The sequence below is a fragment of the Anastrepha ludens genome, chromosome 3, assembly GCF_028408465.1.
Source record: "Anastrepha ludens isolate Willacy chromosome 3, idAnaLude1.1, whole genome shotgun sequence".
NCBI classification, from domain to species: Eukaryota; Metazoa; Arthropoda; class Insecta; order Diptera; family Tephritidae; genus Anastrepha; species Anastrepha ludens.
Genome location: NC_071499.1, coordinates 35188538 through 35205322, shown reverse-complemented (window position 1 = coordinate 35205322; position 16785 = coordinate 35188538). Strand labels below are relative to the sequence as shown.

At 37.8% G+C, this 16785-nt stretch overlaps 1 protein-coding gene across 5 annotated transcripts in view; it reads right to left on the bottom strand.

Annotated features, from left to right (window-relative positions):
• The window catches only part of LOC128857403 (protein vav), a 167050-nt gene that overhangs the window by 72133 nt on the left and 78132 nt on the right, over positions 1-16785 (bottom strand). For all 5 annotated transcript variants that reach the window (XM_054093151.1, XM_054093152.1, XM_054093154.1 and 2 more), the window contains 2 exons: positions 9055-9236; positions 5338-5412 (listed from right to left, as the gene is read on the bottom strand). In XM_054093151.1, coding sequence (XP_053949126.1) covers positions 5338-5412; positions 9055-9236 — 257 coding nt within the window. The remainder of the gene's footprint in view (positions 1-5337; positions 5413-9054; positions 9237-16785) is intronic.

Here is a 16785-nt window from a genome sequence, read left to right as displayed (position 1 = left end):
TAAAAAAAATTTGCTTTGTATGGTATAAATAAACTTATTGAAAGATTTGAGAAAAGATCCAAAAATGAAAAATATATACATTTGCAAGGTTAAGCTCAAAATAAACAAGACTGTGCTAAAATTGAAACGATAGGAGCGTTGTTCTGATAACTCGGAGTTTGTTTATTTAAAACAGTCCCCTCTGCCCTCGATACACTGTTTTGCGCGATCTAACAACTTTTCGAAAGAGTGTTTCAGGTCATTCACCGGAAAAGTCCTTCAGGATGTCGGTACAAGCTTTTTGGATGGACTCTACGGACTTAAAACGTTTTCCTTTCATGGCCAAATGCAATTTTCCGAATTAGTAGAAGTCACAGGAAGCCATATCAGGCGAATACCGTGAGTGATTGATGGTTAAAATGGGATTTTTAGTCCAAAAATCAGTCACAAAAGTGGATGAATGAGATGGTTAATTTCCATGCAATAAGCGCCTGCTTCCTCCTTCGCGGTATTCAGGTTGGATTCGGCGAATGCGATGCAACAAACGTTTCAAAACGCCAAGATAGAAAATCGCATTGACAGTTTGGCCCGTTGGCACGAACTCCTTGTGAACAATTCCTTTGGAATCGTGGCTCGCCGGGGGCCTTCATTTCGGCACTTTCACGCTTAGTTTCAGATTCATATTGAAAACACCACATTTCATGACCAGTTACAATATTGTAAAGGAAGTTCTCGTCTTTTCTCGCCTCTTTAATGAGGCCTTTCGAATGTTGAATTCTGAGCAATTTTTGGTCCTCATTTTACTTGTGCGGAATGAAACGTGCACAAACCTTTCGTAAGCCGAAGTGATCAGTTAAAATGCGATAAATCGATCCGATTTCATGAATTTCGACGCTGTTCATGTTCATTGTCATTTATGTCCTCACAACCATCTCTGAAACTTGTAAACCACTCATGAACTCTGGCACGAGATAGACAATCATCACCACGAACTTTTTTCATCAATTCAAATGCTTCGGTAAACGTTTTACCGATTTTAAAACAAAATTTCATATTAGCTCTCTGTTCGAAACACATGTCACCAAGCTTTCATTAGAAGTCAGCTGCAGATATAACATAACTTCCAAGGCACTAACTCATTAAAAACATTTTTATGACGCCAGTTTATTTTGGACTTCACCGTGTATAATTGGTGCGTCTTGATGCTGGTCGTATAGTTACACAATCAGAAGTTTGCCATTATCTGCCGCTACTATTAGAAACAAAAACATTTCGCTAATTTTGGTGTTTCGGGCCCACAGCGTGTTTTGAGCCCGAGCACCACCCCAAAAGAAAAATAATTTCATACCCTTGTCACTTCATTCATTCTTCGTATTTTTCGTACAAAGGCCACTAATCCAATTTTCAGAAAATTTATAAAAATTGACGAATGGCCGTTGGCTTCAGTATTTCAAATAATAAAATGAGGGTATTGGTTTGGCTAATTTAGGAATTTCTTAATGGAGTAAAAAATTTAATTTTGATAAAAAAATTGTTCAACGAACTGAAATTCAAGCTAAGTATCGTGCAAATATAATATGACACATCTACATAAATACACCAGCTCTTTTACGTATGAAGGCGCATAATGTATATTAAATTACTTCAAATAAAAAGAAACAACAAACAAATGCAAAAGGAATGAACGAAAGATTCAGAGTCGCAATTAATTCATAAATGATATTTTCTACGTTACAAAAAAGTAAAATACACTTCATTTGCATTCTCAACAGCAAAGCGTTTAGAAGTGTTCTAAAGATACCAGATACACAGCGCGGAGTGTTTTTTCGATATAAAATATAAAACTGGCATATAAAAGCAGAGGCACGCACATTTTCGTATCCGAACGATAAGAGACGAGGTTCGTACGTGGCTCTGAAGCAGTTCAAGAGTATTCATGCAACACAATGAAAATGTTGCACCATAAAAACAGAGAGTATGTAATGAAAACAAAGTAACTACAACAATAATTGAGTTAAACGAGCCACTACAGGTATGCATACATAAGTAAATGCAGTGTGAATATTTTGTATGTAAAATAAAGGGTGGACCAACGACCAATTTATTTTCAAAACACTTGGCAGCTATTTTGTGTTCACAAATGTGGCAGGAACACAATTTAATTGGAATTTGCAATCAAGATGAGCGATGTTTTACCTAAAACTATGGCATCTGGCAAACGCAAAAGCCGCAAATGATTGCCAAGAAAGTCAATGCATCTGACGAGTGTGACAATTTGCTGCGGATTTTGGAGTGGTGGCAATATTGGAAATTTTTCGAAAATACTGACCGCTACGGAGCTAAATTTATCGACTTCCTATGAGTTAAAATTTACGATATGAACTCGAAAACTACTTGGTTTCAGCAGAATGGCGCAATATGCCGCATAGGTCAACAAATAATTGATACTTCGGGCACTACCTACAGTAATCGGGCAATCAAGGCGAATTGAGACAAGGTGATAGCAATAGTTGAATATCAAAATTTCAATTGGAATGCACAAAAACCGACAAAGCAACAAGAGAAACAAAAAATATCACTTTACTCAAGGCGCATTCATTAAAGAATGGCACTAGACCAACAAAAATGTTTTGTACGTTTGATTGCCAAAGCAAAGTATTGGCAAAGTAGAAAACGAAGCATGAATTCGCCTTGTTTTATTCTGAGCTGACAGTCACATGGACATGGCGAAAGAAAAAACACAAGTCAGCTGATTTACTGATACCACCTTTCATACATTCACTTTGGCTTTATTTTGGCATTCAAACCACGAAATCGCCAGAACGATGATCCAGTAACTTCAAGCCCGTAACGGGCTGACGGGTGGTGATCAGCTGATTTACTTCCGTCGGAAAATTCGGTCGGTTAAACACAATTGCAACGGAGATGGAACACACTAATGTGACGGGATGGTTTTCAGTTGACATTTTGTGGTTACAATAAAATTAATTTTGTAGTGAAATCTTATCGTTTGCTATATTTGTGAAGCAACTCGTTGAAGCTCATTGTTACAAACAAAAAAACAACTTCTTTCTAAATTATTAATATTTTGCGAGTTTTCTTGTGCAAATCGAATACTATTTGCTTGCAGATACCCGTCAGAGTATCAGCAGTCACCAGCTACAATTTTGATCAAGGGGTCAACAACTTATATGAATTCGCCTCGCGGGTAATTAGACATATTGGCGATGTCAATTGGCCGACTCGGAGTTGTGATTATAACGCGGTTTTACGAATTTTATAGGTAGTCGTTAAAGGTCGGTTGTTCTACAAATGAACCAGAAACGAGACAGGGATTTAGACGACTATTAGCCGACTAATGATGGCCTGTCTTCAAACAACCAGTCGGCGCACTCGCGTATCGGCACCCACGTCACTGTTGACAGTAATGATTTCGAGGTTGTAAAGGACTTCGTATACTTAGGAACCAGCATTAACACCGATAACAATGTCAGCCTTGAAATTAAACGTAGAATCTCTCTTGCCAACAAGTGCTACTTTGGACTAAGTAGGCAACTGAGCAGTACAGTCCTTTCTCGACGGACAAAACTAACACTCTACAAGGCTATCATCATGCTCGTCCTAATGTATAGCGAAGAAGCTTGGGCGATGACAACATCCGATGAAGCGACGCTTGGAGTGTTTGAGAGAAAAATTCTGCGCAAGATTTTTGGATCTTTGCACGTTGGCAACGGCGAATATCGCAGGTGATGGAACGATGAGCTTTACGACGACATAGACATAGAGCAGCGAATAAAGATCTAGCGGCTTTGTTGACTGGGTCAACTGACAGTCAGATCTACGCTCCGGCTCTGAAAGTATTCGATGCGGTACCAGCTGATGGTAGCAGAGAAAGAGGAAAGCCTCCTTTGCGTTGAAAATATCAGGTGCAGAAGAACTTGGCTTAACTTGGTGTATCCAACTGGCGCCGGTTAGCACGAGAAAGAAGCGACTGGCGCGCTTTGTTAAACTCGGCCAAAATCGCGTAAGCAGTTATAGCGCGAATTAAGAAGAAGAATTAGCCGACTAATTCGCATGAACATAGTTCGAAAACTTGGTTGACAGGACGGCCTACTGCAAGAGCAGCCCTGTCAGCCATTTGTATGGAATTTTATATGCCACAATTATTTGAATATTTTTAATGAATCCGAAAATTATTGAAAAATATATCCAGCCGATGGTCCGCCCTTTACCTACATACATTTGTATACACATATAAAGTATGCATTTATGCAACTCTACATTAAGAGTATTTGAAGGAAAGGAAGCCAAACAACAAAACGCTGTAGTGCACACCTTAGATGTACTCGACGAGAACGTGACGTAGCATAAGTCCTCGTAAACTTTTTCATCCTCCTCAAAGTAAATATCATTGAGATATTCATGGCCACACACTTCTATGGCAGTTGCCTGATAACTCCATGTTGTTGCCATTAAACGCTGTAAACTTTGGTTGTCCGTTGAGCTCGATTGGCTGCTACTCGTTGCACTGACAGCGCTTAAGCTGTCGCCGCCGACAGAGGCGCCGTCAGCATAACCACGACTACTTAGGCCACTAAAGCTGCTCACTGTGGCACTGCGGGTGTGCGTATTCGACGGGACAAAGCTAGTAATGCTGACGGATTGCTGTTCATCGTCGAGGGCGAATAAATTTGAAATCATATCCTCTTCAAAATCCTCGGTATCTTCAGTTCCATTCTCGATCGTTATGTCGCTATTCTCATCGTCAATGGAGAGTGAGCCACTGTACGAAATGCGATCAAAATTCTCAGCTGGTCCGTCAATGCTGTTATTCTTTTTCTGTTCACTGGACGCAACAAAAAACCCAATTGATACACTCACACATACATAGTATGCAATATGTGTACGTTTTTTGGACGTGTAGTTAGTTGATTGAATATTTATTGTGTTGGTTGACCGTTTGATTGATTGCATGATCGATTGTTGTGTGCGAAAGTAGGCAGAAAATAGAATAGATGGTAGAAAATATTATAAAAGCTAATTATGCGCAGAAATGTATTCAAATTCTTCGTATTTTATGGTAAGTAGGTGTAAGCGTTAATGCGGGCTTAGTCAAAAGTACGTTTCGATTTATTTTTAGCGAGAAAACATTTTGTATGTACTAAAAATATTTTCAGCTAACTGCGGTACCGCTCTCCTTTTCCTCATACCACTAGCATAATCCCCACTGGCAAAACTAGAAACCACAAATATGTCAAGTGAGTGAGCGTTTCGCATTTATTCGACTCACTAACATTGAAGGATTGTATTAATGGAATAATTTTACAGCTAAAAATAGATTAGCGTTAATTTGCTTACGTCGAGTGCAGATCCTTGTAAATGGCCTCATCGGAGTGGGAGCGTTCACTGGGCGATAGTTGAATATTGAAGCCTCTGCAAAAACAAAGAATGATACAACATTAATTAATTAGCCTTGACAAATGTGCTAAATAGTTGGAGCTAAAATAAAATTTAGGAATTGAATTATAAAAGCAAAGTAACTATATTATTTATTTATCACTACCGCTCATTCACGCTTTATACCTTAAGGGGTTAGGGGTAGTCAGGGGCCCGAAAAAAATAATAAAAAAAATTTCAATAATTTTTTTTCTAGTCAATTGCTTTATATTACAAAAACAATAGCATTAATACATCATGTTTCGACTTGACCTTAGCAAATTTTAAAAAATTATTAATTGTAAAAGTGATCATCACAAGTCCTTAGAGATTCATCTAAAATCAATAGGACAAGAAAAATTAGTTTTATTAGTAGATAATCTTGTGCCTGATCGAAGCTGTTTTTTTCAAACTTAACAATGTGGCGGCCTCAGGAAATTTTTTCAGGTTTTCGAGAAAAACCCGACAATTAATTATTTAAAAAAAAATCGAAATTAAAAAAAAAATTTTTTGATCAGGCACGAGTTTTTTATGTTTTTCAAAAACAGTATGAATTTAATCGAAATCTACCAAGCGGTTTTTAAGTTACAGTGATCACCAATTAAAACATTTCTTTTTGCTTTCCTTGTTCACTCCTCTCGGGAGCATAGGGCCTCGACAAGACTCTTCCATCGTACACGGTTGTGTGCTGTTGTTTTTGCACTGTCCCATGAGATTTCGGTATCTGCTAGTTCGCGCAACATAGACCTTCTCCAAATGTTTTTGGGTCGACCGCGACCTCTGCTCCCTTGCGGGTTCCAGTCAAGTGTCATTCTCGTGATGCTATCTGGTGGTTTTCTCAGTGTGTGACCTATCCATCGCCACTTTCTGCGTTTGATTTGCCTAAGAATGGGTTCCTCGTTTGTTAATCTCCACAGTGCGTCGTTACTGATGGTGTTTGGCCATAATATTCTGCAGATGATGTGGAGGCATTTGTTGATGAACGATTCTAGTATCTGTGTGATCTGGCGAAACATGGCTGGTATTTCGCTTTCGTACAACAATGCGGCCTTCACGCATGAGCCGAATATTCCTAGTTTAGTGCGCCTTGAGGTTTGCGATTTCCCCTATAATGTGTGCATTCCTATAATCCGAAGTGTGGTGGCTTGGTCAACACAGCTTCGGTGAGGGCGAAACCAGCTTGCTCATCTCTTAAGGAGCATTCGATATCTTTGAGCCTGCTTTGCATGATTACGACTACAATTTTGTAGATTGTGTTAAGTAGGGTTATTCCTCGCCAGTTGCCGCAATCACGCAGGTCGCCTTTCTTGGGCAGCTTCACCATAATACCTTTTGTCCAGGACGGAGGCAGCTTTTCATTGCTCCAGACGGCGGGTCGGCTGTTATTAGTTCAGGATGTATGCCATCTTCGCCGGCCGCTTTGTTTAGCTTCAGCTGCTTAATTATTGAATAATTCCAAAAGTATTTGTCGGATTCACTTCAAATTTTCACACAATATTTTTTAAGATATTATACTTTAAGAAAAAAAAAACAAATTTATGAAAATTCTGACTACCCAAGAATGATAGAAAGAAGACTGCGCCCATCAGAGAGTGCGTGACGTCACGTTTTTCCAAGTTGTGCAGTATTGCCAACCATTTGCTCTTCGCAATAAATTTAGTGCTTTTTTGTACTCAAAATGCGAAAATTTTGAAGTTTCGTGTTTTTTTTTTTATTTAAAGCTACCGAAACTTTAAGTTAAAAAAACTGTATTATTATACATTATTTATTGTAAAAATAAGCCACAAAATACCTGAAAATACTAAAGATATTGTACCATACTGACATTTTTACAAAAAGAGTACCTTATCTAGTTACATAACCTCAAATATAGCAAAGGAGTCGTTCCATTAACAAAAGAGTCTCGCTTAACAAAAAAACTCATAAATTAAATTGTACAAAACCATAACACATTTGTTTAAAAAAACGCACATTTTAAAGATAATTGGTCACGCATACAAAGTTCTTTACGTAGTTCAATATAAATTTGGTATTTTATTTTTTTTAAATGGGCATTTGAGTGCGTTTTTATATCCAAAGCTAGGTAACACTGCAGTAGCGAGAGAGAGATTTGACTGCCCAAAGCAGAAGAACACCAACAACAACTGCAATTGGGGGCAATGCTACCAGATGTTAAAAAAAGTAAAGCTTAATAAAACTTAGTGAATTATTTAACTAATTATTAAAAAATGTATATTTTACAAAATTATAAACATTACATTTTATTTAGAACAGGCTAGAAAAATGTTGTGAAGAAAGAACTAAAACTTCGAGACTAAATAACAAAAAAAATTCTAAATTAAGTTACGAAAATGGTAATCTGGTCAGACTGGAGCTAAAATCACGTAACTCGTTGTCAAATTCGCTGAGAGCAAAGTAACGGGACCACGATAGGCGCCATCTCATTATTCTTTCCATCATGCTGACTACCCCTAACCCCATAAAAAACAAAAACAAAACTAGGGCAAATAATTGGCGATTATTCGACATATAAAAAACGATTCTGAATATAACTTTTTTTTAACTATTACTAGATTGTTCAATAAGTTTTGCGGTTCGATAAGAAACACTCAATTTTATGGTTTGAAATACACTTGATTATCCAGTATAGTCTCCCTGAACATCAAACCACCTGTTCCAACGGGAATCCAATATATAAATTCCATCTCTGAAGTGAGAAACTCTGTTATGTTATGACCTCATCAATTGACGAAAAATGTTTTCCATACATGAATTTTTTTGTGTCTGGAAACAGATGTCACTCGCTAGGGCCTAATCTGGTGAGTACGGTGGATGCTCCAACAATTCGAACTTTAATTCATGGATTTTAGCCATTGCCAATATGCTCTTGTGGCACGGTACATTATCCTTATGGAAAAGAATTATTTTCCTTTACAAACTGGGTATTTTTTCACGATTTTTTTCTTCAGCTGGTCTAATTTTAAATTTAAATAATATTCAGAATTTATTGTTTTACCACTTTACAAGTAATACACAAACAAAATTCATTTCGCATCCCAAAAAACTGACCTTCTTCGCCGATTGTTGGACACGAACTCTTTTCAGAAGTACCAGGTTTACACCACGCTTCAGCATCTTGTTTGGATTTAGGATCATGGTGATAGTCCCAAGTCTCATCCATAGTAATGAAGCGACGCACAAGATCCCCTTTATCATTTCGAAAACCCTTTAAATGTTGCTGCAAAAGTCACATTCGAATATGTTTTTGTTCCATTGTTGGCGAATGCGGCATCCATTGTGCGCAAAGCTTCCTGAAACCTAATGCTTCAGTTAAAATATTGCTTACACTGCCCAATGAGATGCCTAGGGCTTCTACTAAATTTCTTTCAGTCACTCGCGAATTTTCCAATACGATATCCTGTATTTTTTCCACGATTTCTGGTGTTATTGCTGTTTTTGTACGTCCTTGACGTGGATCGTCTTCAAGGCTTGTACGACCACGTTTCATTTCAGCAAATCTTTTCTGGCTTCGTAATATTTTTTTGAAGGCAGCGTACAAATGATGTCTTAATTTAATTTTCTTACATTCTACAATATTTGATAAAATTTTTGTGCATAATTTTTTTATTTACTACTCACATTAGGTCCGGATGCAGTTGTTGTACTTTGCGGCATTGCGATAATTTGGAAAGTGTTATCAGCACTCGATGGAAATTAATCAAATCGTACAGCATTGTAGGCTCAAAGAGATCAGAATCGCGTAGTCCAAAATGATTGCGGCAAACATCCAGAAAAAGTTTTATATTTTTGCAGCATAAAAACTGAAATTGAATACAAATGAAATTGAATATAAATGTAAATTTATGAAATTAAATATGCATGTAAATACATTGAAAATTTCGCAAGAAGCTATTGAATTTATTAGTATAGAGAAAGTTTTCAATGGCGTTTAATTTCACGCAGCAATAATTAATCAAATTGAAAGAGATGCGAGATTGCGAATCAAACTGAAGGTAGAAGTGGGTAAGTGAGAAGTTACAAAGTTCACGCGAACTGGTGCAGTACAAGGACAAAGTCAATAGAACAAACACAAAAAAATTAACAAAAACAAAAAAAAAATAAAAACACAAAAAAAAACACCACAGCACAAAAACTTTTAAATTTATGCAGAATGGAGGTGGAAGCTTATACTCGTATGGCGAATTTATTATCTGAACTTTAAGAGATGCCTAGTTAAGGGTTGAAAATGAGAAAGTCACGTACAAAGGTACCAAGTCGCAAATAGCAGGATCAACAGACTGCATACTAAGGAAGAAAATACTGAACATTGAACATTAAAATTGAAGTGGTAACAAAGAAGATACGCGGCCTATCGGGTCATGTCGCAGTCGGGCACAAGCTGCGTGGTAAAGCTATCGAACTTCTGAAAGAACTTTCAATAAAGTAAAACTTAGCACAAAATGCATGATTTCGAAGATTTTCTTGCGCCATAAAATCATACAAAAATCTTGACGCCTTGCAGAAGGTTTTAGCCCTTTACTGCATGAATTAATAAAGTATTGAAAAAAAATTTTTTCACGGTGAAAATACAATAGTTTTACTTAATTATCAATACGACATATTAATAGAAAAATACTGAAAAATTGTATATTTTCGTTTTGTTTTACGGAAACTAACGAGTGATTTTTTAGCTATTATCTTTTTAAACAGTTGGTTTAAACAGCTGACGCACGTTTCGTGTTTTGTTTCACTGTCAAACATCTTCAGTTTAGTTTATAATTTAACCATCAGTCGTCTTACAAACGAACAACGCTTGCAAATCATTGAATTTTATTATAAAAATGCGTGTCCTGTTAAGAAAGTTTATCGCGCGCTTCTTCCATTTTATGGTCAGTTTAATCGACCCACTGAAGCGACTATTCGAGCTATTGTGACTAAATTTAGAACCAAATTTACATTACTGGACATCCAACCACCAACAACGCTTACGTAGAGTGCGAACTGAAGAAAATATTGCAGCGCCATCGGCCAGTGTTAATGATGACCATCAATTATCGATTCGTCGCCGTTCGCAGCAATTGGGCCTCTGTTACTCAACAACATGGAAAATTTCCTTTTTGCCTTTCAAAATACAGCTGGTGCAAGAATTGAAGCCGAACGACCTACCGCAACGCAGAATTTTTGGTGAACGGGCTCTTGGAAAGTTGGACGAAGATCCACCTTTTTATCGAAAAATTGTGTTCCGCGAAGAAGCTCATTTTTGGATCAATGGGTACGTAAATAAGCAGAACTGGCGATTTTGGAGTGAAGATCACCCAGAAGAATTGCAAGACCTACCAATGTATTCAGAAAAGGTCACAGTTTGGTGCGGTTTATGGGCTGGAGGCATCATTGGACCGTACTTCTTCAAAGATGCTGCAAATCGTAACGTAATTGTGAATGGTGAGCGCTACCGTGAAATGATATCCAACTTTTGTTTGCACAAAATGCAAGAGCTTGACTTGCATGACATGTGGTTTCAGCAAGACGGTGCCACATGCCACACAGCCCGCGTAACAATGGACTTGTTGAAGGGCGAGTTCGGTGAACATTTTATTTCACGTTCGAGACCTGTCAATTGGCCTCCCAGATCGTGCGATATAACGCTTTTAGATTATTTTTTGTGGGGCTATGTTAAAGTTGCTGCAATTAACGCATTGGAAAGCAACATTAAAACATTTATGTATATGTGAGATACCGGCCGAAACATTCCAAAGAGTTTGCCAAAATAGGACTAAGCGGATGGACCAATTGAACGGCAGTCGCGGTCAACATTTGCATGAAATAATCTTCAAACATTAAATTATATGGACTATCGATTTAAATAAAAATTTCATGCATTTTTCTGAATTTTACGTGTTTTTTCGAAAAACTTTCCTATAGCTCTTAAAAAATCAACCTTTAGTTGCGAAGTGTAGAAAAAGTTGAAATTTGGCAAAATTATTATCCATCGAGGAAGACGAGTATATTGACTCCATGAAAGTATAGACCGCGACGGACGGCTTTAGACCGCCTTCTAAACCTTCAACAATCAGATAGTTTTAAATACCAACAATTCCTGTACATATAAGTAAGTCGCCATTGAAAATTAATCATCACCAATTATGTCTTTTTCATTTCTCTATGCGAATTCAAACTCTATCTCTGAGATCAAGCTCACACCAATTCTACCGAGCAGGTAAAGTGCTCTTTCGCGAAACAAGAACCCTTCTGTGTCTTCATACACACCATGAAAACGGATTCCAGAAAAGGTGCTCCGAAAGATAAATAAACTGGTGCTCCACCAATGAAAAATTCAGTTGAAGCTGAATTGGTATTTTCTTGTCGCCAGCACATAAGCCCATGAAGGAAGAATCTACTGGCGAGGAGAGCATTATTGCACTTAGGCGATTAATGTGCCAGTGAATCAACAGGAAGATTAGAGTGGTAAAGTGGAAGGAAGGTTAGAGTCTCAAATATTGCACACACAGGCGCCCAGCATCGCTTTCTAAATGTAAGCATGGAAATGAAAATAGCGAAGAGCACCACATCATCGATGCTAATACCACTGGAGATGAGATACCAGTGAATTGTGGTAATAAAAAATATTTAACGATACCCACGCAAGGCTAGCGCAAATGCAATTGCAAAAGTAAAATCCTGAAGAATTTTGAATTATTAAGTAATATAAAAACCTCTCGCTTATTTCATATCCTAGTCCGCGTTTGCTGTGCAAAGTAAAAAAAGCAATGCATGTGGATTATGAAAAAAAACAACAAGGTTTTAAACAGAAGTCATTGCAAATAAATTAAGTCGATGTGGGAGTTGTTTAAGGGAATTGAGGACGCGCAGCAGATGCTGTGTTGCCAATCCCGCAATATTGTCTATGGTGGGTTTAAATAACCGCAACTCAGCATGCGATGCTGACATAAAATCGATGTATGTATGTCTGTGTGCGTATCTGTACACAAGGATTCTAGTGCGAAAATCGTAAAATACTCGAGAAAGTGTCACTGCGTTGGCTTCCACATGCATACAAGGCACACATGCATACATACCAAAACAATGAGCATAACTCAGTCTTGCTGGCGAAATGATTTTGATAAAAAACAAACACTGAATGCTGATGCCAGTAATGCCTCACTTGGCACAATAATACTTACATACATTACACATACAGTTACGGGTAATAAAGTGTGGATGGCCAGCCTACAAATTGAAAAGATAAACTGAAATTGAAAACGAATATTCGAGAGACTAAAGCCAAATATACATTCAGCAAGTCTGATATTGAAGATTTTTTTTAAAAATAAAGAGGCCGTCGCGGCCGACAATGTGTAGGTGTGTGACGTAGGCAGAAGCTCAGTGCGGTTCGATCTCTACTGCGTGCATTAAATATTAGGAAGTGTTTTCTCACAGCGTTGCCTTTTTTCAAGCACTGAGAGACTTGGGTAATTGTAAAAGGGTATGTACGTAGAGGCGGTACCTAGCAACATAACGCCACGAGCCGGTCTCAAAGGTCCATCATCTTGTTTAATAGAATCCTCATTGGTTCCTGAGGGCTTAGACAAGCTATATGCCTTCCTCACAAATAATACTAACTACCTGCTCTGAGGAATAAAGAGAAACAAGAAAGGATGAAAATAAAATGGCAAAAGAAGGCGCAGCAATAACATGAAAAGAACTGAAACTTTTCTCTGCAGAGGATCACATATCATAAAAAAGAGCTGAGAGAAGAAAAGGGACTGCTAAGAGAACTTCATTGGACTGCACCCTCAAGACTGCATCAGGCAAAAAAGGCTTTAGAGGGATATAACAATAAATATAGAAGATGTATTAAGCTCTCGAAGTATTGGGTGTTTTTTAAGAGCTTCAGAACTTAAAATGATAATACCAAAGAGAAATACTGTTGGAATTGCTTTTTGTTTTTATAATCCGGTAGATAATTTCATGCAGATGTGCTCAGCAGCTGTGAAAAATATTAGTCCTCATTAGTCCGACAAAGTCTTTTATAGAGAAAGGCAAAACAGTTAATGCTTCCAGCTAGAAGAGAATGAAGTAGGCTCCTAGACCTGGATGGAAAAGAACTTACAAGCTCTCATTGTATACTTATACCAAATGGGGTATTGTAATCTTTGTTATCATTTCACGGAACTAGAACTAGTAGAAACCAGCGGCTAACTTTTCTGTGAACTGGTGAAACGCCACTGCGAGTATTTAGCTCTCGCAAGACAAAGACTAGCACATTTAGATTGTGTGACTCTAAATCCATTTTTTGATATGAAGCAAAAAGACTGATGCACATTTATAATTCTATTTTGTATCTCCGCACTAGCTTGTATTTAGTCAAGGAGATGAAGTCGCCCGAAGAAACAATTAAAACATGTTTTCTTAGGTGTTCACATTTCATTGCCCGCAACCCTATATAAATGGAGAGCAGAAAGTTGAAGCTGTACCCACGTTTTTTTTTCTTGTTTCCTATTGCTACTACTGTTACAGGAAGCCACAAAATTCTGCTTGGCTGGAAATGAACGCTGGGCTGTTGCAAATATCTTAAGTAGCTTTTCAAGGTCGTTAGGCAAAAGTGCCTCATCCTATTTGTACACAAGACTTGTATGAATTGGTGAGTGCTCTGAATGTGATGTAAGCGAATACTGAGTATGACATAATAATAGAAAGGAGATATGCGGCAACTTGTTAGAGTTTTTATAGAGTATGAAAAAGTGGTTTAAAATTACCCTCAAACAATGTGAGATGTGCGTAGACAAACACTATTTTACAAGTTATTGGATATAGAAATTGAAATAAAATAAATAAATAGGTGGGTAGGTAGGTGAAATGGTTGAAGTTCCACTCTGGCACTCTTCCAACAGGCAGATAACTACAGCCAACCAGAGCTGTTGTTGTAATGGTACGCGCACCTCCCCAGGCTGTCGAAAAAGGAGCACCCAGTGACCTTATTCGTCTAGCTGCCAATTTTCAGAGAAAGTGCTTATAAGTCTCTCTCTCTGAAAGGTCCCCCCAGCTGCTCCAATGGGGTTTAAATGGTAATGCTCTTCTGTGTATGGACCGATCGTCTAATGGCCGGTAAACACAGCTATGAGTTGGGAAATTGAATGGCGTGGTGTCGCTGGAGGAATCTCTGAGTTCTCCATATATTGTACTGGGGTCACAGGGTTTTCAAAATAGCACATCAAGAAATGGAGCTCCATCTTTTCTGCGACTTCAGAGTGGGCAGTCTGGGGGATGCCGATGACCGGGTAGGAGGTCATCACTTTTTCTAAGTGTATATCCTATCCACTGCCACTTTTTTTCAAATTTCAGTCACCACGTCAAGCTAGTTATTTGTTTTTTAACAAGTGGTATATTATACGGGACCAAAAAATGCATAAAAAACACACAGCAGCCAGCGATTGGCAAGCATTTGCAGGCGTCCGTGATTAGTATGAAGGTTGTTATTTTGCCACGAAGGCGCGCGAATGCCAAATGGTGAAATAGTTTTGAAATACTACACTCAACATCTACCTCAGAGCTGCCTTCGGTGGTAACCATGCAGCCAATGTAGCTGTTGTGCGCCCACTACAACTAATTCTGATGTGACATCATTGAGAAGCAGCGCATTGGTGTTTATAGCGTTGATCTCGAGGCCGGTACCTTGAAGGTTCTCCTGCATGGCTTGAGTAAGCAGTTTCAGGTCGCAAAGTTTATAAACCAGTAAGCAGATATCATCCGCGTATGCCAGATACTTTTCATTACTGAAAGCAGCGCACGTGATGTCCTCGAGGACAAGAACAAACAATATGCATCCTTGCCGCGCAACACCGCTCAGAACTTTGAATATCTCAGAAAATAATCCTTTGTGCAGGACATAGCAGCTAAAGTCTCTCTAATTCTCCCTTATCAGGGCAATTAGCTTATCGGGAATACCTCGCCTTCGCAGAACAGACCAGATGGCTTCCTGATTTATGCTGTCGAAGACTTTTTCTAAGTGAATTAAAAGCAAATGCGGCTTAGATTTATAATCAACACATTGCTCGATGCTGTCAAAATGGCCTACTTTATAGCAGCGAGAGTCATTTGAGCGGAATACTTTGCTACCTTCGCTGATGAAAATATGACGCTAAGATAGGGCTTTAAACGAGATAATTACCCTGAATACACGAGCCCAGTGGTTTGATGCCAACAACATTGCTTTATTGGAGAGGAAATCACAATCCCGACATTTTTATTTCGATTGATCAAAAGCAAATGCCTGTAAAGAGTGCTGAGCTTGGGCAACTTCTAGAGGGTTCGTGGAGCGCTATGCAGAAAAACTTAGCTGATATTCAACAAACTACTAAATAAGCTTAAAACTCATTTTAATAAGAAACCGTTCACTTCGAAGCAGTATGAACTTTTTTTAACCACCAGAATCATCTGCCGTTTTTTCTCAGTTTTTCGTCATGTGAAATTCATCATTGGAAAAAAATATATATTTTCTTCTTCTATACTATAAAGGTGAATGTATGTACGTTGTCCGCGCATCACTACGAAACGACAACACCAAATGACGTAAAAATTTTTATACATTTATATTTCCACCCAATGAAGGTTATAGGCATGTTTTCATGATGGAACTCCCTTCCCACAGCCCCCAGGCCGCCTCACCACTCTCATTCGTTACTAATAATCGAATATTTGCTTAAATTTAATATAAAAAAAATTCTAGTTTTTCCTATTTCCCACTATTTATGGTAGTAGCCCGGTGTGACGCGTTCAAAAAATCGATTTTTTTTTTACATTTTTTCGGAAAAAAACATCTTAAAAATATACTATAAAAATTTCAGACAGAAATTTTAATTATTTTTAAAGTTATAGCTAAAATAAGAGAGCGCGCCGTAGTGTGTATGAAAGCGTGTGACACGCCAGCAGCAGTTGCTCTGACCGTCACCTCTTTCTGTTGTCGAAACTTTAAACGAGTTTTTCTCAAAACCATGTTTTCGAAATTTCGGGGAATCACTGACTCAAAACTATTCAACCGATTTGGCTAAAAATTTGACCCGTTATTCTAGACACACATATCTAGATCCCGGACCTTTAAAACATTTAATTTTTTAATAATAAACTATTTAATTTAAACAATTTATGAAGAAAAAAATTTAGATTTTGAGAACTTTTTTCACAAATCCGCCATTTTGTTTTTGTTTTTTTTATTTTTATGTATATTTTAGGTTCGGGATCTAAAATAAAGTCTACAGAATAATAATCTCTTTGAATTTTTTATTTCAGATGACTTTGGAAGGCTGTGTGTTTCCCCGAACCTGACGAACCACTTTGACGTCAAAAATTTTAAACAAATTAATATAAAATTAA